At 47.8% G+C, this 24,924-nt stretch overlaps 2 protein-coding genes across 2 annotated transcripts in view; one reads left to right on the top strand and one right to left on the bottom strand.

Annotated features, from left to right (window-relative positions):
* Nucleotides 1-984: 984 nt before the first annotated feature.
* On the bottom strand, nucleotides 985-16,219 carry ankrd24 (ankyrin repeat domain 24; the record flags this gene model as incomplete). Its single annotated transcript, XM_083671535.1, has 21 exons — nucleotides 985-1,059; nucleotides 1,548-1,613; nucleotides 1,759-1,941; nucleotides 2,273-2,449; nucleotides 2,759-2,980; nucleotides 3,373-3,710; nucleotides 4,001-4,839; nucleotides 5,026-5,192; nucleotides 6,219-6,418; nucleotides 6,568-6,688; nucleotides 7,577-7,696; nucleotides 7,854-7,937; nucleotides 8,340-8,428; nucleotides 9,757-9,926; nucleotides 11,153-11,259; nucleotides 11,581-11,651; nucleotides 11,812-11,869; nucleotides 12,013-12,077; nucleotides 12,464-12,552; nucleotides 12,781-12,911; nucleotides 16,184-16,219. 21 exons carry the CDS (start codon nucleotides 16,217-16,219, stop codon nucleotides 985-987), a joined length of 3,408 nt encoding a protein of 1,135 aa, XP_083527661.1.
* Nucleotides 16,220-20,708: 4,489 nt separating this feature from the next.
* The window catches only part of shdb (Src homology 2 domain containing transforming protein D, b), a gene marked incomplete at its 5' end in the record, with an annotated part of 20,359 nt that continues 16,143 nt past the window's right edge, over nucleotides 20,709-24,924 (top strand). Inside the window, 2 exons of the mRNA XM_083671083.1 lie at nucleotides 20,709-21,050; nucleotides 23,039-23,189. Of these exons, the coding sequence (XP_083527209.1) occupies nucleotides 20,709-21,050; nucleotides 23,039-23,189 (493 nt within the window). The remainder of the gene's footprint in view (nucleotides 21,051-23,038; nucleotides 23,190-24,924) is intronic.

The raw sequence follows: 24,924 nt of genomic DNA on the forward strand, positions 1-24,924 counted from the left end.
ATGAATCCAAATGAAGGTTACTGTACATGTATGAGTTGTGTTGGACTTCACAGCACCTCCTTCTGGACTGGTTGAATGCAAGGGGAGGCTGGAGGAGGAAGAAATTGGAGGAGGGCCTCATTGTAATGCATTGAATGGAATGAGGAATGGTATGTTTGACACCATTCCTCATTCCATTCAATGCATTACAATGAGCCTCTCCTTGGATTTCTACCTCCACCAGATCTACTGTATGTAGTACTGTAGTAGCTATATTAAAATACCAGCTGTCAGGCTTGTAGTCATGGCACTACCAATGAAAGACTCCCCGATATCCTTACCTGAAATAGACTGAAGGAACAGAAGCAGAATCTATTCTTTTGGTGCTTTCAATTAGAACACTCAGAGGTTCCGAGGAAGAAGAACTAGAGCTGAGACAGCAGGGGTTTGGCTTCCACGCCCTTTATTGTAAGAATATCATATAAAATCAGTCGGTTCTTCACACGATCGAGACAAGGGATCCATTCTTGTAAATCAGTACGACTAAACACATCTATATTATTCTCTTTTCTGACACCATAAAACCATACCCATAGTCCAAGTGTATCCAGCTCAACGTCACAAATGGGGCTAAGCCTCCATGTCTAAAGTAAACGTCTATTACTTTTAACTGACTATGGCTCTACGGTATGTACTATAATGCATGCAACTACCTCCGGTAACAGAACAGTTGCGTTCATCGTGTGTGTGTGTGTATATTGGTCCTATGGTACTGGGTCCAGCAGCCATGGTCCAGTATGCTGCTGCTGCTGCTCCTGAGGCAGGTCTGCCAGGGAGAGGATCTCTCAGTGGGGTCTGCTGCTCCTGAGGCAGGTCTGCCAGAGTGAGGATCTCTCAGTGGGATCTGCTGCTCCTGAGGCAGGTCTGCCAGGGTGAGGATCTCTCAGTGGGGTCTGCTGCTCCTGAGGCAGGTCTGCCAGGGTGAGGATCTCTCAGTGGGGTCTGTCAGTGACCCTGCTCTTTGTGTGACATACTCAGGATCTGCAGTAACAAACCCTGCACTTCCTCATCCATCCGACCCTGCGGAGGACAGGACACCTTCACGTCACACTTCATTTAGCAAGACGACGACACTTTATTTAATACACAACACTGGACATACTGGTCTTCTGTGGCTCAGTTGGTAGAGCACGGCGCTAACAACACTTAGGTTGTGGGTTTGATTCCCGCTGGGACCATATATACTGAAATGTATGCTCTCACTGCAATGTAAGTCGCTTTGGATAAAAGCGTCAGCTAAATGGCATATATTATATATGACATACTGTGAATGAGTCCTCTGCGTAGGTATGCAATGTGAACGCAGGGCATACAGAACAGATCATGTTCACACCAGGTGAGGCAGGTGGAGGTAGACATCGGAGGACGGGCTCATTGTGTCGTCGTGTTTGATGCCGTTCCTCATTCTATTCCATGCATTACAATGAGCATCGTCCTCCGATGTCTACCTCCACCAGCCTCTACTGGTTCACACAGACCCCAGTTCTGGCAGTGGATGTTGGATGTACCTGTACAGCAGCCAGTAGATGGGAGCGGTATACAGCTACAACCTGCCGGTGCTTTCGTTCCCACTCCTGCAAAGAGGTCGATATCTCAGCAATCTTCTATCCACTCAACATAACACTTAACAACACTCTAACGTAAATCCCCTCAGGGGCAATTTAGAAGGGAAGCTCCAAGATGAGTAAAGGAGTATTGGTGGCTCAGTGCTGCCCTCACCTGGAGCTCCTTGGTAAGTGCAGACACCCTGTTCTGCAGCGCCACCTGGGGGCCAGGGTTGTTGACGTGGGGGTGGTGGGGGGAGGAGGAGGGGGAGGAGGAAGAGGAGGACATGCCCAGTGGGGGAGACAGAGCACCGAGAGCCTCCTTCAGACGGAACACCTCCTTGGACAGCTCTGTTATCTACAGACAACCAGGGAGAGGTTTGTAATTTGCATGCGCAGCATTTTGAAAACATTATCCCTTTTCTTTTGCCCTTGTTAACTCTCCCTCATGGTTCAGATGAAACTGGATAGGTGAAAGCAATATGGCAGAAACCAAGTGGATTTGAAATGGAATGAAATGCAGCCTCTCCTTCTATCCCTCCTCTCCTCTCCCTTCTCTTCATTGTCTGTCTCTCTCTCTCTCCCTCCCTCCCTCTCTCTCTCCCTCCCTCTCTTTCTCTCCCTCCCTCCCTCTCTTCCTCTCTTCCTCTCTCCCTCCCTCTCTCTCTCCCTCCCTCCCTCCCTCTTACCTTGCGGTCCTTCTCTTTGACCAGTCCCTGGGAGTCCTGGATGTCTTTATGCAGCTCCTGGACGTGGCTGGACTGGGCCTGCAGGTCAGCTAGCTGCTGCTGCACCGTGGTGACCTGGGCCTCGGCCACCTGACGCTCACTCTTATTGAACAGAGCCTCCCTCTGCACCTGGAACACCTGCAGGGAGACGACACAGAGGACCGACAGTTTGAGAGTTGACTTTTATTGTGTCCAAAAAGTTTTCCACAAGCCTTATTGTAATAAAAAAAAAAAAATGCACATACTGTGCAAAGCTTGAACGCTTCAGAGAGCAGAAAGAGAGGGAGGTAGAGAAACACCAATGAAAGAGAAGGAAATGACAGACTAGAGCACATCAATAATGCAGGAGGAGAAAGGAAACCTCTCTGTGTGCAGCAGCGCATTCTCGAAACATTTCTGGTGCGAAAGAAAAACGACAGCAACCTCCAGTGCTATACACACACTCACCTCCGTACAGGTCTTCTCGTGTTTGCGCGTGAGGTCGTTGAAGCGGGCCGTGAGGGAGTTGATCTCGGCCTGCAGAGCGAGGCGCTGGGACTCGTGGTCCTCTTTGGACACCACGCCCTGCTCTGCGGCCTTCTGGGACTTCAGTTCTCTCAGCTCCATCTCCTTCACGCTCAGAGCCTCCTGGGCTGCCTGCGCACTGCTCTCACTCGCCTGCAGGGAGCACTGCAGCTCCGTCTGTGAACACAGAGTTTGACGGAGGTTGTGACAGAACTTCCAGTCAGTCAGATATGTCAGTCCAACAGATATTTCAGACAACTTCTACCTCAAGCAGGTGAGAGCATGATAGAAGGGCTCAGGTGGCATAGAGTTGTGTATCTGATGTTCATAAGATACGTTTGGTGGGAACAAGGTTAAATAACATGGGTTATAGCCTAGGGGGTTGCAACAATTTATAAAAAATCCTATAAAATAAAAAACCTATAAAAAATGATGTACCTATTTATGACCTCTATTGATTATGGTGTGAGTCAAACTCCCTCTTGCCATAAATGCATCTCTCTTTAAGACACGAAAGAATGGCATCTCATCGCCAGCAACACACAGCCCCAGCTGACCTTTACTTTGTCATGCTCCTCCCTGGGTACGAGGTCCTGCTGCATGGCCTGAAGCTGGGCCTCCAGCCTGGCCGTGTCAGTCTGGGCATGGACCCGCTGCTCCCTCTCCGCCTGCAGCTCCTGGGCCGTCAGGGCCAGCTGCTCCGCCAGGCCAGACAGCGCCTCCTGGTGCTGAGAGAAGGGCATTGCGTCCCTCAGCTGGAGGGCGTCCTGCGCCCGGCCCTCTCGCTCGGCACACAGGCAGTCGAGAGCCTGCGCCGCTTCCTGGCGCGCCACCTCCAGCTCCTCCCTTATCGTCGACAGGGTGCGAGCGCCCGGCAGCCTCAGCGAGCTCTGCTCTGATTGGACAGAAGTATAAATCGCATTCACGCTCGGCGTCAACGTGCACAACCTCAGAGGGCCGTTCTGATTGGACAGGGGAGTCGTTACAGCTTCGGAGAGGGAGGAGGTCATGTTATGAAATCAAGTGATTAGATGTAAACTGACACACTGGTAATTTACAGCTTGCCATTGTCACCACAAACACTCCGGTCCACAGAGAGTGAAGAGGATAGTTACGTGACGTTGAACACAGCCTCAACAGGAAAGCTGGGTCAGCTAGTCTACAGGAAAACTCCCAGGCACTCACCTGATGTTATGGAGGGTTCCGATCCCTCGGACCTCTCTTCCTCCTCCTCCTCCTCCTCCTCCTCTTCCTCCTCCTCGTCTCCCTCTCGGTGGGTGGGGGGCCGCAGTCTCTCCAGCTCCAGCAGGGCCTCGTTGAGCCTCAGGGCGGTCTCGGCCCTCTCCCGGGCCAGCTGCTCACACTGCAGCCCGAGGGTAACCTGCACCTCCTCCAGCTCTGTCCGGGGCACGCACTCCCTCAGCTCCCCCTCCAGCTCCCCGACGCGCCCCTGCAGCCTCCGCACCAACTCCCCCTCAGTCCCTGTTTTTCTCCCTCCCTCTTTCCTCCCCGACTCCCTGCTCTCCGCCAGGGCGGCCTCCAGCTCGCTCACCCTCTCCCTGAGGCTCCTCACCGTCTCGCTCTCGTCACCGTCCCCACCTCCCTCCTCCTTTTCCCCCTCTTTTACGGCCTCTTTCGCCTCCAGGGCCGCCTGGAGTTCCTTCACTCTCTTCCTCAGCTGTTTGACTTTGTCACTGTCCCCTCCGCTCTCCTCCCCCTCCCCCTTCCTCCGCCTCTCCGTTAGCTCCGCCTCCAGCTCGCTCACTCTCTCCCTCAGCTGCTGCGCCTCCTGGCTCTGCCCCTCGCGCCCGGTCCCCAGGGTCTCGCCCCCCGCCTGCTCCGTGGAGAAGACCCCCAGGTGCACCTGTTCTCTCAGCTCCTCCAGCTCCGAGTGGGAGAGGGCCAGCTGCTCCTCCAACACACGCAGCCTCTCCTTCAGCTCCTCAGAGCTCTCCCCCCCTGCCCCCTCTGCCCCCCCGGGTACTTTCCCACCCTCCTCCTCCTCCTGGAGGTTCTCCTCACACCTGGAGCAGAGACAGGAACAGCACATCAGAAGTCAGTATTGAGTGAGAGTTTTGCCATGTAAACACGGTACACTGGCATGTAAATATTAGCAATATAGTAATATTAGTAATGAAATAAAGTACAATAACTGTGGCTGGCAGGGTTCAAATTACACATTGACTCCTGGAGTTGGTGACAAGCCTCACCCCTCCTCTCCTGCTATGCTGGAGGCCTCAGTTGAAGCCTGGGCCTGGGAGTAGCGCTCCTGCAGGGACTCAAACTCCCTCCTCAGGGACTCGTACTGGGCTGTGGGGACAAAGTCTGGACTGGAGCTCTGCATGTCAGTGTCATCTTTCTCAAACATCTCCAGCATCTGCAACCCACAGAAGATACACATTCTAACACTTAGGGATGGGCAGAAAAGTAATGATATACATTATCTGTATGAATGTATTATCTGATATGTATATCATAGGTCAACCACCAGTGGCTATGGTCCATATTATGGACATTTATGAAGGCATTTAAACTAATAAATACTAGCACTGTAAATATATAGATTTCCAGACATGATCAAAGACTGATAAAGACTCATACTATTTCTGTGTAGTAAGTTTCAATGTGTCTATCAATGACCAACTCAAGTCCCAAACTTATTTTAGCCCTTAAACCAAATTTTCAATGTATCCTCCTGGGTGACAGCTCGATGCTTTCTCATTGTGCTGTACCAGCCGTGCTGCTAACCACTGTACACAGCCCCAGAGCCCAGACTCAGCCTCCACCTGCCCTTCAGCCAAAGTGTATCCCTCTCAATCTGCCCCCTCTGTCTGCAGCTACAGAACATGACCCACTTAGCGAAGAATGCCTGTACCAAGAGTGTCTGTCTCTCTCTCTCTCTCTCTCTCTCTCTCTCTCCCTCTCCCTCTCTCTCTCTCTCCCTCTCTCCCTCTCTCCCTCTCTCTCTCTCTCTCTCTCTCTCCCTCTCTCTCTTCTATTTATACCTGAACGCTGCATCACAGACCTAAAGAGGGTATGAGTAATGGCCCAATCTGATGGTGAGCAGCCAGCCTTGAACCAGCATCATCCTCATCTGTGATCTACTCTGGAGGCACCTCTAATAAGCTCATCTGTATAAATACCTTATGGCTAGCAGCTGGTCTTGGTGTGTGTGTGTGTGTGTGTGTGTGTGTGTGTGTGTGTGTGTGTGTGTGTGTTTGTGTTTGTGAGAGTGTGTGAGTGTGTTTTTGTGTGCGTGTGTGTTTGTGTGTGTGTGTGTGTGTGTGTGTGTGTGTGTGTGTTTGTGTGAGTGTGTGAGTGTGTTTTTGTGTGCGTGTGTGTTTGTGTGAGTGTGTGTGTGTGTGTGCGTCCGTGTGTAGTATAGTGCTCAAAGTGACTGTACCTGCACTTTCAGATTCAGCTCAGAATTCTGTGAAGTCAGCTCCTCTACTTGTCTCTGTAGCTCAGCCACCGTGTCTGGATCTCCAGGACCAGGTGAGGTAGGGCATGAGTCTGGCTTCCCCGGAGAGGTGCACTCATCCTGGGCAGAGGGGGACTGTGGGTCTGGGCCTCTCGACCTCTTGGAGAGCAGCTTCTCAGCACCTGAGAGACAGACGGGGGGGAAATCACTCAATGTAACATTTTGTCATGTACAGTATGACCATCTTCTATCTACTTACGATGTAATGGACTCCTATTGGATTCCTGTTAGACACAAATACACACACACACACACACACACACACACACACCTGGGAAATCCAACATGTCGTCCTCTGACTCACTGGCCCCTTCTCTGAGCTCGTCTAGCTCTGTCTGGAGCCGATCTCGGTCAGCCTCCGCCTGCTCCAGACGTTCTCTCAGCTGGCACAGCTACAGCACAGAGAGAGAGAGAGAGAGATATACAACTAGAACACAGAGAGAGAGAGATATACAACTAGAACACAGAGATATACAACTAGAACACAGAGAGGAGAGAGATATACAACTAGAACATAGAGAGAGAGGAGAGAGATATACAACTAGAACACAGAGATATAGCACAGAGAGAGAGGAGAGAGATATACAACTAGAACACAGAAAGACAGGAGAGAGATATACAACTAGAGCACAGAGAGAGAGGAGAGAGATATACAACTAGAACACAGAGATATAGGAGAGAGATATACAACTAGAACACAGAGATATAGGAGAGAGATATACAACTAGAGCACAGGGAGAGGAGAGAGATATACAACTAGAGCACAGGGAGAGAGGAGAGAGATACAACTAGAACACAGAGAGAGATATACAACTAGAGCACAGAGAGAGAGGAGAGAGATACAACTAGAACACAGAGAGAGATATACAACTAGAGCACAGAGAGAGAGGAGAGAGATACAACTAGAACACAGAGATATAGGAGAGAGATATACAACTAGAACACAGAGATATAGCACAGAGAGAGATATACAACTAGAACACAGAGATATAGGAGAGAGATATACAACTAGAACACAGGGATATAGGAGAGAGATATACAACTAGAACACAGGGAGAGGAGAGAGATATACAACTAGAGCACAGGGAGAGGAGAGAGATATACAACTAGAACACAGAGAGGAGAGAGATAGAGCACAGGGAGATGATACAGCTAGAACACCGGGAAAGGAGTGATATGGCACAGCTATGGTACAGGGAGAAAGGAGAGTGAACTAGGTATTATCTATGGGCTTGTGGTTGATCTCTGACTAGGCCGTAAAGAGCGTACACATGCAGTACCTCCTCCAGGGCAGAGTGGGCGCTGTGCTGCTGCTGTTCCAAGCTTTTGATCTTCTGGAGCAGACGTCCCCTCTCCAGACGCAGCCTGCGGATCTCCTCAAACACCTCCTCATCCTCCGTCTCACACAAACACACAGCAACACATGTCAATACAGGACACACACCGATACTTACACAGTCATACAGCAGCACGGTCAGCACCGCCTCAAAATGAATGGACCCAGATGAATCACTATGAATCACTAACACCACTATGAAGGCAGGGGCAGGGACTCACGAGGCTAGCCTGGGCAGGGCGCTGCGTCTCTGGGGACTGGGCGGGGGGAGAGGGGCTCTGGGGCTCCGGAGACGGTGGGTGGCCCTGGAACAAGGCCACAAAGTTGTTTTCAATCATCATGTCATTAGTATGTTATAGTGAGGTTAGCTGTCACGACAACCATGATCACTTCACTCGCATGACTTCACTAATTAACGAACCCAGCCCCTGGTCCTAGCACAGATTACTTCACAGATTTTTCTTATGATGACTGATGGATGGATGATTCACTTAATTAGACTGATGTATTTGTTGTAAGTCGCTTTGGATAAAGGCGTAAATGTAATGTCATGTAATATAAATGGTCAAACGAAGATAAATGCCATAAATGTAATGTCATGTAATATAAATAGTCAAACGAAGATAAAGTAGTAGAACAAAACATATCTGTCTGTAAGAATGTTCATGACACACAAATACTGTCACAACAGTTCCTCCATCTCGTACCTGGGGAGGGGTGCTGGGTGGAGGGGGGGCTTTCCTCTTGCGGGGGGTGGTCCCCCCTGGCAGGGGTGGGGGGGCAGGGAGCTGCGGGAGTCACAGGCAAGCAGAGGAACAGGAGGAAGGACAGGGGGAGGGGGGGGGGGGCAGGAGGAGGGGAGCAGTGAGGTTAAATGCAAAGCAAGCCGCAGCTTTCCCACAACATAGCTTTCTTCATGACCTTGTATGACAGCGTATGTGACTGCAGCTGGAGCAGCTCAGAAGCTGACTGAGTGGTCTGTGGGGCTTTACGCACTACAGGGGCTGACCACAACCATACTGCGTTGGCTCAGATATTTCCCTTTGACACTGTCCTTTCCACCACTGCTTCAGCAGCTGTGATGGATGTGTTGACCGGGCCGGCCCAGTACGGCCCAGTACGGCCCAGTACGGCCCAGTACGGCTCAGCTTGGCTCAGCTCGGTTCAGCTCAGTATTGTGAAAAAGGTATAAGATGTATTAAAACTAAAATAATAATAATAATAATAATAACTTTATTTGTATAGCACCTTTCATACAGACTATGCAGCTCAAAGTGCTTTGACAGTTCAAATAGAACATTGGCATATGTCAAATCCTGCTTTGGCCAAAGCGAGCTTGTGTTAGCATTATGCTATGTGTTAACATGTGCTGAAGGGGTGTTGCGTGGTGATGAACATGTGATTAACCTGTGATGTAAAACGCTGAGTAGTGAGTTACCTCGTCACCTGTGTTCTCCTTGGCTACGCATGCGTTGGAAGAAACAAACAGCAAGGCGTTTTAACCTCTAGTCCATTAAGGTTCAACATACTGTACAGTATACACACACATACACACACACACACACACAGACAGACACAGACACAGACACAGACACACAGACACACACACACACACACACACACACACACAGTCATGAATAAGAAGCATACCCACTCATGAAAAGCCTAGTGTAGCAGATCCCACCGCCCCCGCTGTAAACTAAAACCTGCAAGGCTGCAAATATATCAGATATATCATATCTGCACCAGAGACATTACAGCCACCGCCTCCTCCTCTTGCCTCCATTTCAAACAAGGCGCACATCTGTTTTTCATAAATCACCAGGCCTTTGTTTGAAGATGAAAGTGGAGCACGTCAGCCTTTCCTCTCTCACAATTACCCCCAGCTGTCCCCTTCAACCACTTCCTCAGATTACAGCTATTTCCCGAGGGACCAGGACCAGAGCAGAGCCCCAGACCAGCCTGCCAGAGCCCCAGAGAGGAGCCCCAGACCAGCCTGCCAGAGCCCCAGAGAGGAGCCCCAAGCCAGCCTGCCTGAGCCCCAGAGAGGAGCCCCAGGCTGGGCCTGGTCTGCCGCGGGAGGCTGGTTGAGACTAACGGCTACCAAGGGTTATAGTGCTGTACCTGGAGCTCCATTCTGCAGCAGATGTGCGATGCGCTGGTTGCCAGTGGTTACGCTGTAATGGGCGGCGTCGTGTCCGAGGGCGTCGGCCAGCTGTGTATTGGCTCCTCCCCTCAGCAGCGCCTCCACTGTTTCGGCACTGTCACTCTCACAGGCTAGCATCAGGGCAGACCTACGACACGTCAACAGTCATCTCATCTGGAACACACCAACTGTCATCTCATCTGGAACACACCAACTGTCATCTCATCTGGAACACACCAACTGGGGTATATTTGGTGGTACATGTCCAACTGGGACCATATATACTGAAATACAGTACCAGTCAAAAGTTTGGACACACTTTCTCATTCAATGGTTTTTCTTTATTTTTTTTAAATTATTGTAGATTGTAGATTAATACTGAAGACATCAAAACTATGAAGGAACACACATGGAATTATGGAGTAAACAAAAGTGTTAAACAAACCAGAATATGTTTTATATTTTAGATTCTTCAAAGTAGCCACCTTTTGCTTTGATGACAGCTTTGCACACTCTTGGCAAGTTTGTGTCCAAACTTTTGACTGGTACTGTATGTATGCACTCATATTATTATTATTATTATTATTACATATATTATTATATTACAACAAAAGCAACATAACCAAAGCTTGACATTAACAATATAACAAAACACACAGCATGACATGGCACTCTGGAGAAGACTCAACATACACACACATACACATATACACACATACACACATACACATATACACACATACACACATACACACATACACACATACACACATACACATCTCCACCCTCCCCTGTGATCAACATCAATATGACAGATATTCACTGTGGAATTCCAAAGATACTGATCTGGAGACGGGAGATCTAACATGCTTCCATCCACAGCCTTCAGAATGACCAGTTCTATATCCAGTTGTCCTACTTCTACAGGAGATTACGACATATAAAATGTTTCACCAATTGAAGACTGCCATACATGGACCCAGACTCTTACACAGACTTACACATACATGTATCCATTGCGTGCCACAGAGAGGATTAGCATTAAGACTGCGTTTCAGGGGCGCTTAGTGGCGTAGCACACTAATGCGCATACCACGTAATCACAAGGTTCCTGGTTCGATTCCGACCATCGACCTATCTTGCATGTCATCCCTCCTCTCTCTCTCCCATCCCTCCTGTCAATCTCTACTGTCTCTACCCCAATAAAACAGAAATGCCCTAAAAACATATTTAAAAAAAAATACCAGCTGTCAGGCTTGTACACATGGCACTACCGAATGAAGACTCCCCGATACCCTTACCTGAAATAGACTGAAGGAACAGAAGAAGAAAAAAGACTGTTTCAGTGAGAGAGGTGTTACCAGAGTACAGTACCTGCCCTGGTTGTCCTGGATATTGGCGTTGGCTCCTCGGTCCATCAGGAAGGCACACAGCTCCACTCTGCTCATCTGAGCCCCTAGGATCAGAGGGGTGGCCCCATCCTGACTCACACACACACACACACACACACACACACACACACACACACACACACACACACACACACACACACACACACACACACACACACACACAGCATTATGAGAGCAGCATCCCACCCTCTACAGCAACCAAACAGCCATGACACAACAGTAGATGCTAAGTGGGATCCTTGGGACGGCCCTACCCTTAACCCTTATTTTAACCATTTAAAATCTCAACTTCAATGGGTGACGTCAGAGTGGGGCCGTCCCAAGCATCCCACTTAGCATTTCCCTAACGCAACCCCACTAGACAGTGTTCTCCAGATCCACTCAACCTACCCCATCCTGGGCATCCAGACAGGCCTTGAAGTCCCACAGAGTCTCTGTGCAGGACAGGCACCCACTCACAGCTCCAGGGACAGAAACAGGTCGCATGGGGAAGATGGACACGTTAGTGGACACGTTAACAGTTGAGTGTTAAACTACATGCTCCATCCCTGTGTAGTAACTTGTAACATCATCAGGGCTGTACTATACACCGTATTAGTGTTATTACACTGTAATAACTACCTGCGTGGTGCAGGGCTGTCCTTCCAAAGCTGTCTGTGGAGTCGACAGGCAATCTCTCCTGGTGGAGTATGAAAAGAGATCATAATAATAGAATAGAATAATATTCTCTCCAAAAACTCATGACAAGTACATTTCTGTTATTATTTTCTAATACGCACAGCTCTGTTTAGAACCATGTGACATCATGATTGTCGACTGTACCTGTAAGAGTCTCTTCAAGCACTCAGGCTGTCCGTTTTTGGCAGCTAGATGGAGGGCACTGAACCCTGTGTTTGACACAGCCAACCCAGAACAGGGAGAGAGAAGAACACCATATATATAATATACACCGTTTAGCTGACGCTTTTATCCAAAGCGACTTACATTGCAGTGAGTGCATACATTTTTCAGAATATATATGGTCCCAGCAGGAATCAAACCCACAACCTAAGCGCTGTTAGCACCATGCTCTACCAACTGAGCCACAGAGGACCACAAGTTAAACATGAACAAGTTAAAAGAGCACATGATATTATTGAGACAACAACTTTGTGGTATAACATTGTATGTTCTGTAACAATTGGAGACAAAGCTTTGCCTTTGTTCAGGAAACCAAGTGTACTGTAATACCATGCTCACACAGGTAAAAGAACCGCGGTGGCGTCCATCTTACCTGTGCCATCTGTCACATTCACGTCCACGCCGTGAGAGAGGATGACCTCCAGGCAGTCCAGACGACCCCGAGACGCAGACACGTGGAAACTACCAGGCGGAGAGAAAGGATCAGTCATTCAATTAGAAGAACCTCAACTCAATTTTCTCTGGAGTGCCTCCTGTCCTTCATGGGCTTCAAGGATAATAAACACAAGACAATGTCAGGCGTCAAACTTCTACCCAGTACCGACTGTTTCAGCGACTGTTTCAGTATTTCTACCCAGTACCGACTGTTTCAGCGGCACAGTTTGGCCGGTAACATCACTCCTTACTTACGCTGACTTGCCCTCCGTGTCCAGTTTGGTGGGGCAGAGCCCCTTCTTGGCGATCAAGGCAGTGACTTTCTCCGGTTCGTTCTGTTCCACAGCCTGCAGCAGCCTTTCATCACTCTTACTCCAGTCCTGGCTCTGAGGAGGGAGCAGCGGCACAGACACAGAACGTCTCATCACTGACCACCTATCTGGTAACATACATACAGGGTACGGCCGGACATCATTTGGTAGGTATTTGGTAGGTCTATATACAGCACCAGTCAAAGGTTTGGACACAGACTTGCCAAGAGTGTGCAAAGCTGTCATCAAAGCAAAAGGCGGCTACTTTGAAGAATCATAAATATAAAACATATTCTGGTTTGTTTAACACTTTTTTGTTTACTACATAATTCCATATGTCTTCCTTCATAGTTTTGATGTCTTCAATATTAATCTACCATGTAGAAAATAATAAAAAATAAAGAAAAAACATTGAATGAGAAGGTGTGTCCAAACTTTTGACTGGTACTGTACATACAGGGTACGGCTGGACATCATTTCACAAAACGCAAATTAACGCAGAATATACAACACCATTTCCAACAGCTTTCACCCCCAAAAAAGGAAATGCTATGACAGAAAGACAACAATGACAAAGGCAATTCAGGTTGACCACACTGCTACAATTTGTAAAGCGCCTAAATCTCCAGTACAGTACACAGACTCCCTGTTTCCGTTCCGCTGGCGCCATCTCTGAGGTGTGTCTGTAGGATGTAGAGAGGATACCCACCAGTACTCTGAGACACGGACAGAAGCACTTCATCAGGTTCACCAGGGACCCGGGATCCATAGAGCTGGGAGGGCAGGATACACACCACTAGTGTGCATCGCCTGACTACAGTACCCACACACACACACACACACACACACACACACACACACGTTACCCGCTTTACACACACACATACACGCACGAACACACACACACACACACACACACACACACACACACACACTATACGCACACTCTAAGCTTAGAACTCAACCATTCACAGGCATCACTTCTTGCACATACACATACAGTATATACACATACAGTATATACACATACATGTGCTCACATAAACATGTGCACACACACACACACACACACACGCTGCTCGAGGCCTCTAGGTCTGACTCTCACAAGAACGACGCTCCCCACACGCAGTGCTCTCTCTCGCAGCCAGAACACCTTCCTCTCTTCCTGTGCTGCTTCTTTTCAGGCCGCACTCAGTCTGCAGTGGAAGCCTGGCACAGACACACACACACACAGACTGTACACACACACACACACACACACCACCTCCCTCCTTCTGTGTCCTTCTTTTTCATACCGTAGCCTAGTACTGACAGTCTCTCCATTTATTTCTGCCAGGTCTCTCCCTCCCTCCCCCCCTCTCTCTCCCTCCCTTTCTCTCTCTCTCCCTCCCTCCCTCCCTCCCTCCCTCTCTCCCTCCCTCCCCTCTCTGGGCTGTCCTATCTGGGCTAGGCAGGCAGTCTCTGGGCCCAAGATGAGGGCTCAGCAAAAAGAGGAGAAAAAGCCCTGCTCCGCTGGTACAGGAGTAACATGCAGGGCAGACACACTGGCAGACTGAAATGAGACACAATGAGACCACAATGAGACACAATGAGACCACAATGAGACCACAATGAGACACAATGAGACCACAATGAGATACAATGAGACCACAATGAGACCACAATGAGACCACAATGAGACACAATGAGACCACAATGAGACCACAATGAGACACAATGAGACCACAATGAGACCACAATCTCCTCTCAGCTAACCTGTGCTCACCCACTTAGAGTACATAGCCCTCAGTGTGTAGGCTCCTGTCTTTTACTGAGATGTTATTCAGACTACAGAAGATTAGACACATGCACAATATCATGTCAATTCCTTTTTCTTTCATTAGCTAAAGATTTTTTTAAATAATGATATCATTATTTATTCTAAAGAACAAAAATAGGACTGCTCTTCACCAGACCATTTCGGGTATGAGACAATTTTGGATATGGCAAAGTAAGTAAGTACCAAAGTAAACAGCTATTTTTATTCTTTGAATTATATATGAGGATTCGGCAGCAGCCAATCTTTGTTTATATAAAGGTGGAGTCATGCACATTGTTTATATTTTTAGGTGAAAACATTTTTTTCCCTCAAATAATCAACTCAGTGGCCGATATGGGACAGAGGATTCAACCAATAGTGAACAAGTAAGTACTTGGTACCTTCCCCTGAAGTGTGCTTACACAAGGCCTTTGTGACCAACAATGGCAAACAAATGAAGACTGATGATGTTTACAGCAAGATTCTTCTCCCTTTCTTTCTCATGATGAAAATCTGACCACCCCTGGCAGTGAGACGGTGCAGTGCAGTCAGCAAGTGATTAGTGACTCTGCTGCTCTCTCAACCAGGGGGGGCTGGTGGAGGACCAGCTCACTGTAACACATGGAATGGAATGAGGAATGGTATCAAACACGTGTGGAACGGAATGGTCTGATACCCTTCCTCATTTCATTCCACGCATTACAAGGAGCCCGTCCTCTTGATTTCTGCCTCCACCAGCCTCCCCTGCTCTCAACCTCACCCTGGGAGAGGAAACAAATCACTTAGGCTCTGGGGATCTCACTGCCCAGGCAGAGGCACACAGGGGTTGAATTTCTGCTCAAAGCTCCAGAGAGCCAACTAGCCATGCTGCCATTGCTACAGTATGGGACACATGGCTCCAGTTCCTTAGACAATCGAGGCATGACAGAAAATGAGTACGGACCGGTTCTTGAGATACGACCCTCACCTCACATGGTGCTGTATAAAGAGGTGGGGGGCGACAACAGGAAACAAAGGATTCTTTAAATTAGTGTGTGTGTGTGTGTGTGTGTGTGTGTGTGTGTGTGTGTGTGTGTGTGTGTGTGTGAATAATTGAAGGCTACCTGAGAGCTCTGGTTACAGCAGCAGTCTGCAGACTAGCCTGCTCTCCTGCTGCTCAATGACACTGACACCCTGCCTAGTGCCCCCCAACCCACACACACTCTAACTGTCACCACTGGGTCCTACACAGGGCCCCCCAACCCACACACACACACACACACACACACACACACACACACACACACACACACACACACACACACACACACACACACACTAACTGTCACTACTGGGTCCTACACAGGGCCACCCAACAAAGAACAGCCCAGCACTACCTATCGGAGTCAATATCGGTTTGAAAAAAAACAATAGTCTGAATGGCAACTTTTACAACTAAAATACCTCAGGTGAAAATATTCAAAACGTTGTTTTGTAGCTTTCAGTGGGCATAAGGACAGAAGGTGGGTGGTTTGTAAAGGCGTATCTCAAGAGTTTTTTTGATTCGTACCTCATTCTTTTTAAACTTTGCCTTCAGGCTCTTCATGTCTGTTGATGTGGTCTGCCTCCTGAGAAGCTCTATGGAGAAGGGATGAAGACTGTGTCTGTGTTTCAGTCATCCAAACACATTGTGAGTACAAGTATGCATTCATACAGGTGTCCCTTTGCATGCAACAACTGTTTGATACAATCGTTTGATTCAATTGAGACTCTAGATATTGTGGTCGACTAGGCCTATCATCAATTACACAGCATTTTTGTCTATTTGGACCAAACAAACACCAAACATTTAACCAATAAAGGCTATAAGTAGTTAAACAGAAAATAGAAATAGAAGCTATTATATCACTCCAAACTCCATTGGTGAATAAATAAATACCTGAGGTAGAAAGCCGTTTATTAGGGGGTGTTCCTCTGTCCCAAAAGAACCGCTTGCTGCAACACAACTGACGCTTTTTGGACTTTCTAAGGCACCTGCCTTTTCTTTTACATCCACCAATCACCTAGGCGCAAGACGCCGGATCAGCGTTTGATTGGCCGGGGATGGATGACAAATTCTGTGTCGTAGGCTATGAAACGTTGAAGTAAGCCGTCAATATCAACTGCATTAAAACAATCGTATCTAATTGGTGTGCGAAAATATTGGTGAAAATAGTTTTTTATTGCGTGGTATTTGTAGGCTTTGCCGTCACTGCATTTCGCCTTATCGAGCACCATATAATTCAAATACTGCATACTGTAACATTGTGTTTTCAACATTATTTGATACGTATAGCCAATGTATAACCAGGGGCAATAATCTGTAACATGGGAGTAATACTGAGTCACTCTGTGAGTGATGCAGTGCACTCAGATCACCATGCAGGGGCAGTAAAGGCCAAGAAGAGGTTTGGTAGGTTTGGTCAAGCAATGTTTTTTCACTGTGATCTGGTTTGTTTTCATCAAAGGAGAATCTAAATCGGGAAAATGCTGATTTCATGCCAACCCAACACAGTCACACACGGGGTCTCCTCCTCTCACAGAGTGGACATAGTACACCAACACCAACAACTGGTCAAGCAGGCTGGGACTTTTCCCTAAAGTGTGCTTAAGTTTTGCCTGTGTCAGACAAATGAAGACAGATGATCACACTGAATGGAGCTACATCTTCATCATTCTCTCTCTCTTTCTCTCTCTGTCTCTCTCTCAATCTCCCTCTCTCTCTCTCTCTCTCCCATAATATTTACAATACAAGACATACACATGGAAAGAAAAAGGAAAACATATGAAATGGAGTGAGTGTTGTGTTCCTCAGTGGAGGGTCTGGATCGCTGTGTGGTTCAGCCCCCACACCCAAACCCACCACCACGGAGTGAGTGTCAATATTTTATGTGAGTAGTTAATTAAGTGTTTGAGTGTTCAGAAATGAATAAATCAAAGTAAATAAGTATTCTCTCTCCCCCTCTCTCTCTCTCTCTCTCTCTGTCTCTCAATGCAATCTTTCTGAGAGCAGAGTGAGCACAGCCTGTTCTCCCCAGGTAGCCAGGCCTGTCTGTCACTCTCTCTCTATCTCTCTCTCCCTCTATCTTTCTGGGCGGGGGGGGGGGGGGGGGGGGTGAAGGAGAGGGGGAGTGCAGGAGGGAGAGGGGAAGTGTAAGAGGGAGAGGGGAATTGTAGGACAGAGAGGAGGAGTGTAGGAGGGTGAGGGGGAGTGCAGGAGGGAGAGAGGGATTGTAGGAGGGAGAGGGGGAGTGTAGGAGGGAGAGGGGTAGAAGAGGGGGAGTGTAGGAAGGAGAGGGGGATTGTAGGAGGGAGAGGGGGAGTGTAGGAGGGAGAGGGGGAATGTAGGAGGGAGAGGGGGAGTGTAGGAGGGAGAGGGGGAGAGGAGGGGGAGAGGTGGAGTTGTGGTGATGGTGGTGAAGGCTGCTGCTGGCACGATGACCTCATCCTGTCTTTGTCCCCAGGGGGAGAGTGAGATCATGGCTGTCGTTAGGAAGCATTTATGGTGTCTTAACTGGCCCAGACAGTATCACCCACTCACGGTATCACACACTCCAACTGGCTCCTCTATAACAGCGCTGTGCCTTGGGTAACGGGACATCTGTGAAACCATGAAGCACACCCCACCAAGAACACACATTTATTACCTTTTGAACAAAGAGGAGAACCTTGTGTTAGTGTGTGTGTGTGTGTGTGTGTGTGTGTGTGTGTGTGTGTGTGTCTGTGTCTGTGTGTGTGTGTGTGTCTGTGTCTGTGTCTGTGTGTGTGTGTGTGTGTGTGTGTGTGTGTGTGTGTGTGTCTGTGTGTGTGTGTGTGTGTGTCTGTGTGTGTGTGTGTGTGTGTCTGTGTGTGTGTGTGTGTGTGTGTGTGTGTGTGTGTGTGTGTGTCTGTGTCTGTGTGTGTGTGTGTGTCTGTGTCTGTGTCTGTGTGTGTGTGTGTGTGTGTGTGTGTGTGTGTGTGTGTGTCTGTGTGTGTGTGTGTGTGTGTGTGTGTCTGTGTGTGTGTGTGTGTGTCTGTGTGTGTGTGTGTGTGTGTGTGTCTGTGTGTGTGTGTGTGTGTGTGTGTGTGTGTGTGTGTGTGTGTGAGTGTGTGTGTGTGTGTGTGTGTCTGTGTCTGTGTCTGTGTCTGTGTGTGTGTGTGTGTGTGTGTGTGTGTGTGTGTGTGTGTGTGTCTGTGTCTGTGTGTGTGTGTGTGTGTGTGTGTGCTCACCACGCTTTTACTACGTACAATATAAGCATTTCTTTGAAGGCTCTGACAGCTCACCTCTGCCATGTGTTTGCTCGGAATGTGTGCTTCAGACATCGCTACATATTAATGAGACAGTTTGTGCGGGCAGGTGTGAGCTTCTATGCAGGATTATTATTAATTTTTTTTCACAACAATTTTCCCACCTCGTTTACATCTGTGTTGAGTGACATAACTGGTAATTAACACATGCAAATCAGCATGGTTTGAAAAGAGGACATTTGAAAAGAATAATTGCAACGCTTTTAGTGAAATGGTATTGAAGTTAGCTGTGATTGATTGGTGAGTTTGGTTTAACTTGGAAAAGGATTTTTAAATTGTGTTTAGAAAGAGCATTTGTCTGATCTGATACAATATGTGTAATGCCCTGGAGATTAAACACCTGGTTTGCATTTGCTTTGTTCTGAGGACAGATGAATACATTTTATACATGTTTCTTATTAAGCAATTGCTGATGTTTATTATGGTGCTATACTATTGTTTCAATGAATGAAAAGTCGGCTGACAATAAAAAGGAAAATCCATTTGGAAATCGAGGGCTATGAGCACCTCCCCTTTAATCGCGTGGCTCCTCTCGTAGTTGCTCTCACTTGCACATTTGCAATCAGTCGTTTCCTAGCGGAACTCCGCTCTGCTTCACCACCCTCGCACCCTGGAGCGGACTGGACTGTTGTTTTTCTCTCTCCTAGACTGAAGAACAAAAGCCATTAAAATAGAAAGCCTCTCTACCTTTTTCTTTTACGCTTTCTGCTATCAAAATAATGAAGAAACGTGGAATAAAGCGCTCGGATCCTGAGTGGTAGGAGGACAGAAGGTTTGTGTCTCAGCACAACGCGCTGTCAGTGGGCTGTTTAAATATATGAGAGATTAGTTGAAAACTGTTTTAAAACCTGCATAACTTGCATGGAAGTAAAAGCGCTGATTAAAATGCTGAAGTAGTGACGTCTTTCAACGTTATCATGACCACGGGTGAATAACGGTAAATAAACGCACAGTTGACTCAGGACATGATGAACGAATGGAAAACATTGTTATAGGATGACTTGGATCGAATGTTTTTAACCTACTATAAATACTAGACTATTAAGTGACTGTCTTTAATGTGTGTTACCTGTGTGAACAGGTAAAACAGCCCCTTTGTTGAAGTGTATTCGGTTGTAAATGATGCCTATAAGCGATTTGTAATATGTTTAATTGACATATGCAATTGTTGATGCAATACATCCTTCTCCGTTGCTGTTTACTCAGTGTATCAGGGAATTAAATTACACTTTATTGAGGGGCGTAAAATGTAATTGCTGTTCTCGGGCAAAGTCCAGACTCGAGACTGTGTTATTGTCCCTCCGAGTCGACAATCGTAGTAGATCAAGTCCAGCTGTCTGTGCATGCGTGTCTGGTTTAAGTAACTAATCTATATCGTGCATAGGACATCTGGACCAGTGATAAGTGTCAGTTGCGCACAGAAACAGGTTCTTGATCGGAGAGAATTAATTTTGGATTAAAAACCAGTGGTTAGTCCTGTGTTAAGAATGAGATTTGAATTAATGTTTGAGCGCTCACAATGTCTCAATTCAGACGTCCAATACGTCCGAAGTGTTTTACATAACTTACCCTAACCCTAACAGGACAGGACGAACACACAATGTTAATCCAATCCATTTATCAGTTTATTTAGTCTAGGTCTCTAGGATTAGATCTTGGCTCAAGAAGTCAACCAAGGGCAAGTAGCTTGTTCAACCATATCAATCATCTTTTTCCTCAACAGCAGCCTGCCTTTCAGCCCGTGTAGTGTGTGAGGCAGCACAGGTCCAATGGCAAAGTGGCTAAAAGACTACCTGAGTTTTGGCAGGAGAATGCCACCTCAACCACCCAAACCAGATTACACAGAGAGTGACATACTCAAAGCCTACCGGGCCCAGAAAAACCTGGATTTCGAGGACCCATACGAGGACTCGGATAACCGCTTACGAAACGACTCCGGGGCATCAGACTCTTCCCAATCCCATCCTGCTTTTGGCTCTCCACTGAAGTCCGCCAGCCTCGACCTGAAGTTGGTATCTCCCAAACATCGGCTCATAAAGGTGGATTCACAGGACCTGGGAAGGACCAAGATCCTCCTGAGTGCGGTGTCCTTAGAGGAACACCAAGAGCCTGTGAGTCTCGGTCTTGTTATTCTTGTTCCACATTAACCGTCATTTCCAACCCGCAGAGCTCAGCGTATTGATTGGCCCCTGTGGCAGGCAAGTGACTGGTAACGTGTCAGAAATATGCCTTGCTTCAGTACATCACTTTGTGTTTGAAGCACCACAGAAATGGTCTGCCCTACTTGGCTAATGGGAGGAAACCTTATTGATGGCTTGAATGGATCATTAAGTGGGTGGGTGGGTGGATGGTGGTCACCGTCTCCTGGGTTTATGTCCTTCTATAAATAATAAATGGCGTTTGGTTTATCAAGCAGAGACCTCCATGTGAACACATGGTGAAGCCATAAAAGGCATTATAGCGTATGGATGCTGCCACTTGTGGTGCCATCAAGCCCCAGTGACAGACCCTCCTTGGATCTGGACAGTAGACTATGTGTTGGCACATGCACAGCTGCGGAGAGGCGGGGGGGGGGGGGGGGGGGGGGGCAAGAGAGTGAGAGAGAGGGGGGAGAGGGAGAGAAGGCAAGAGTGAGAGAGAGGGGGGAGGGAGAGAATAGAAGGCAAGAGAGTGAGAGAGAGGGGGGGGGAGGGAGAGAAGGCAAGAGAGTGAAAGACAGAGGGGAGAGAGGAGAAAAGAGAGTGAGAGGGGGAGGGAGAGAAGGCAAGAGAGTAATAGGGGGGTAGAAGGCAAGAGAGTGAGAGTGAGAGAGAGAGAGAGAGGGGGAGGAGAGGGAGAGGAGGCAAGAGAGTGAGAGAGAGAAAGTGAGTGTGGTTGAGTGTGTTTGTGTCCGTCTCTGGATAAAGAGAGATTAGAAGGGGCAGGAGACACCGCAGCACATTGATTCGGTTGACACCAATCAGCTCACAGGCGATGAGCAAGTTAATGAGTAGATTGAGGGGTTTCTCTCTCATGGCCGCAGTTCATATCCATCGCTTTTTCTTCAGTGAGAATGCCACGAGCGCAGGACTCCTAGCGCCAGAGTAGAGTCGATACCAACTCTGGAGCTCCTACTGGCCTCATTAATTTCTCAGCCTGGATATTCTGCACTGTGGGATCGTCCATGGGACTAATTAACATTGTAGATTCCTATGCGTTGATAACCTGTTACAGAATCAACATGGGATTGGATGTAATTTTGTATTCGTGTGCATGCCTAACAGAGTTTTGTTGCGTGCCTTGGTTGAATCATTGTGTGTTTGTGTGTGTGTGTGTGTGTGTGCGTTCATGCACGTGTGTGTGTGTGTGTGTGTGTGTGTGTGTGTGTGTGTGTGTGTGTGTGTGTGTGTGTGTGTGTGTGTGTGTGTGTGTGTGTGTGTGTGTGTGTGTGTGTAGCCTGTAGGCAGGTCTGTGTGTGTGTGTGTGTGTGTAGCCTGTACGCAGGTGTGTGTGTGTGTGTGTGTGTGTGTGTAGCCTGTACGCAGGTGTGTGTGTGTGTGTGTGTGTGACCATATGGCTGCCTTTGTAGTTGTCGGTGTGCCAGCTGACCACTGATTCCCTCCTGTATGGAGGAACAAATGCTCTCCAACACACCCAGAGCCTCTTTATTCTCCTTCCTCTGGCACACAAACTAACAAACCTATTATTTTCTGACGGCTTAATTTATCATTGCATGTTGCTTTCAGATGTGAAAATATTGTTCTTGACGTGAAATATGTCGTTTTGACAAACTGTCAAACCGTTTTTCTCATAGAATTCATTATTTTGGGGAGATGGAATTATGTTTTCCATCGTGGTATATACAGTAGGCCTTATGTTTTTGTTTTTTTTACCTATAGAGTAACCCAAATTATATATATCTGTTCTATCTGCTTTTTATAAATAATTTAGATCACCAGGTGTTTATTTAGTTATTACATGGTAAATTACACAATAATAACATGTCAGATTGTGATTCACCACTGCAGTGTCTTATTGCGTGTGTGTGTGTGTGCGTGTGCGTGTGCGTGTGCGTGTGCGTGTGCGTGTGCGTGTGCGTGTGTGTGTGTGCGTGTTTCAGGTGGTGCCCTCAGCTCCAGCGGTAGGGGACACCGACTACTCCGACCCGTTTGATGCACGCCTGGACCCCAGGCCAGAGCCTGATCTGGGACCGGTCCCCTATGAGAACAACGGCTACATGGAGCCCTTTGAGGCCCAGCGGGTCATCACAGGTCAGTCTGATAACCCTCATTCACACTGCAGAGCTGAACCGAGCCGAGCCGTACTGGGCTGGCCTGGTTACCCATCCACCACAGTTGGTGAAACCATGCTAGAAAGGACAGTGTGAAAGGAAAATGTCAGAGCCAGCACACTATGGTTCAGGTCGGCCCTGTAGTGTGTTGATTTAGTTTATATTAATATAATATATATTATATTAATTAGTTAGATATAATATAGCTAACCAGCCAGTGGACTTCCTATGAGAGACGGGTTGTTGCAGTGAATCCAGAAAATGCCGTTTTTGGGCGCCGCCGTAGCATGTATAGCGACATCTGATTGGTGTCACCAACGCAGGTGCAGTCAGTTCAAGTTGTGACAAAACATTTTAAAATAAAATATGATTCTTACGTGGCTTGTGGGCTAAAAAATCGGCCCCTGGGAGAAGACTACATATAATAATCGGGAAATAATAGAAACCGAAATCGCAGTCCAAAACTGTCTAACATGGGTATCACAGGGGAAGCATGATTTTTGGCACCAGCTGCAGTTCTCCCTGCAGTTCTCCCTGTAACCATATGGGATAGCCAGCTTCAGATTCTCCTGGCAGGATTGCTCCCCTGGTGTGAAACCCCTTAACATTTCATCATTATCAAACTCTCTCAGTCCTCAGTCCTCTGGGAAAACCAGCTCTCAGGCGCTTGTACTGAACAGATCACAGGTAAGATTCATCCTAAGTAGGTCACAGTAGAGAATAATAAAATCTCTGTTCTTAAGTTTGGGTTTTCCAGAGGTTTAAAAAAAAAAAAAAAAAAAAATGTATGTGTCTATCCCCTCCACTGCGCTTGTACTCTTTCACCACACAGACTAGTCTCTCAGTCTGACTCAGGAACTCAGATACGCTTACACCACTCCTTAGAAATGTCTCTTTTCCACACTATACTGTATCTTACCGCTCTGAGTTACTCTGTCCATTGGCTCAGATCTATCCCTTCCCATTTGTCTTTTGTGTCGTAACATCTCTCTCTCTCTCTCTCTCTCTCTCTCTCTGCCTCTCTCTCTCTGCCTCTCTGTCTTCCTCGCATGTAGTCAGCGTCTCTCTCCTCTCCTCTCCTCTTCTGTTCTCTCCTCTCCTCTCCTCTCTCCTCTCCCCTGCCTGCCCTCGGGGGAGTCTCGACTGCTTTCTAATCAGTCTGAGACCGAATGTTGTGTGTGTGTGTGTGTGTGTGTCCTGGCCTGGCCTGGCCTGTTGTCTTTGCCGGCTTCATTCAGGGTCAGAGGCAGTTCATAGTCGCAGGGTCAGGCAGAAGGGTGCCTCGTCCTTCAGCTTTGTTAGATACACAATGGTGACGGCTGAGGCGCCGAGCGCTGTGGCGCAGTGAAACCAGGACTGAGTCACGGCACCGTGGTATGTCTGCAAGGCGCTCATTAAAAAACACAGCCCAGCCGGAACGGAGGAAAACCAGGTGTGGGGCTGAATGTCGCACTCGATTTTTCAAACGGAACAGCAATTATCCGATGACAAGGACAGATTATCTACCATCCTTAAACGAGACCACTGGGAAGGAAGGTGACCTATGAGTTAATAAACCCCCTTGAAAAATCGTCTCGTTTCTGGCGGATGTGGTCCCCCAAGTTTTCTGATTCTGTGACATTTTGTAAAGTTCGGTTGGGGTGGGGAGGGGAGGGTAGGAGGCAGAATGTTTTTCCATTCTCTATTTCACGGGTCTGACATCGATTTACATACCC

This window comes from Argentina silus, assembly GCF_951799395.1.
Source record: "Argentina silus genome assembly, chromosome: 6".
Lineage (NCBI taxonomy): Eukaryota > Metazoa > Chordata > Actinopteri > Argentiniformes > Argentinidae > Argentina > Argentina silus.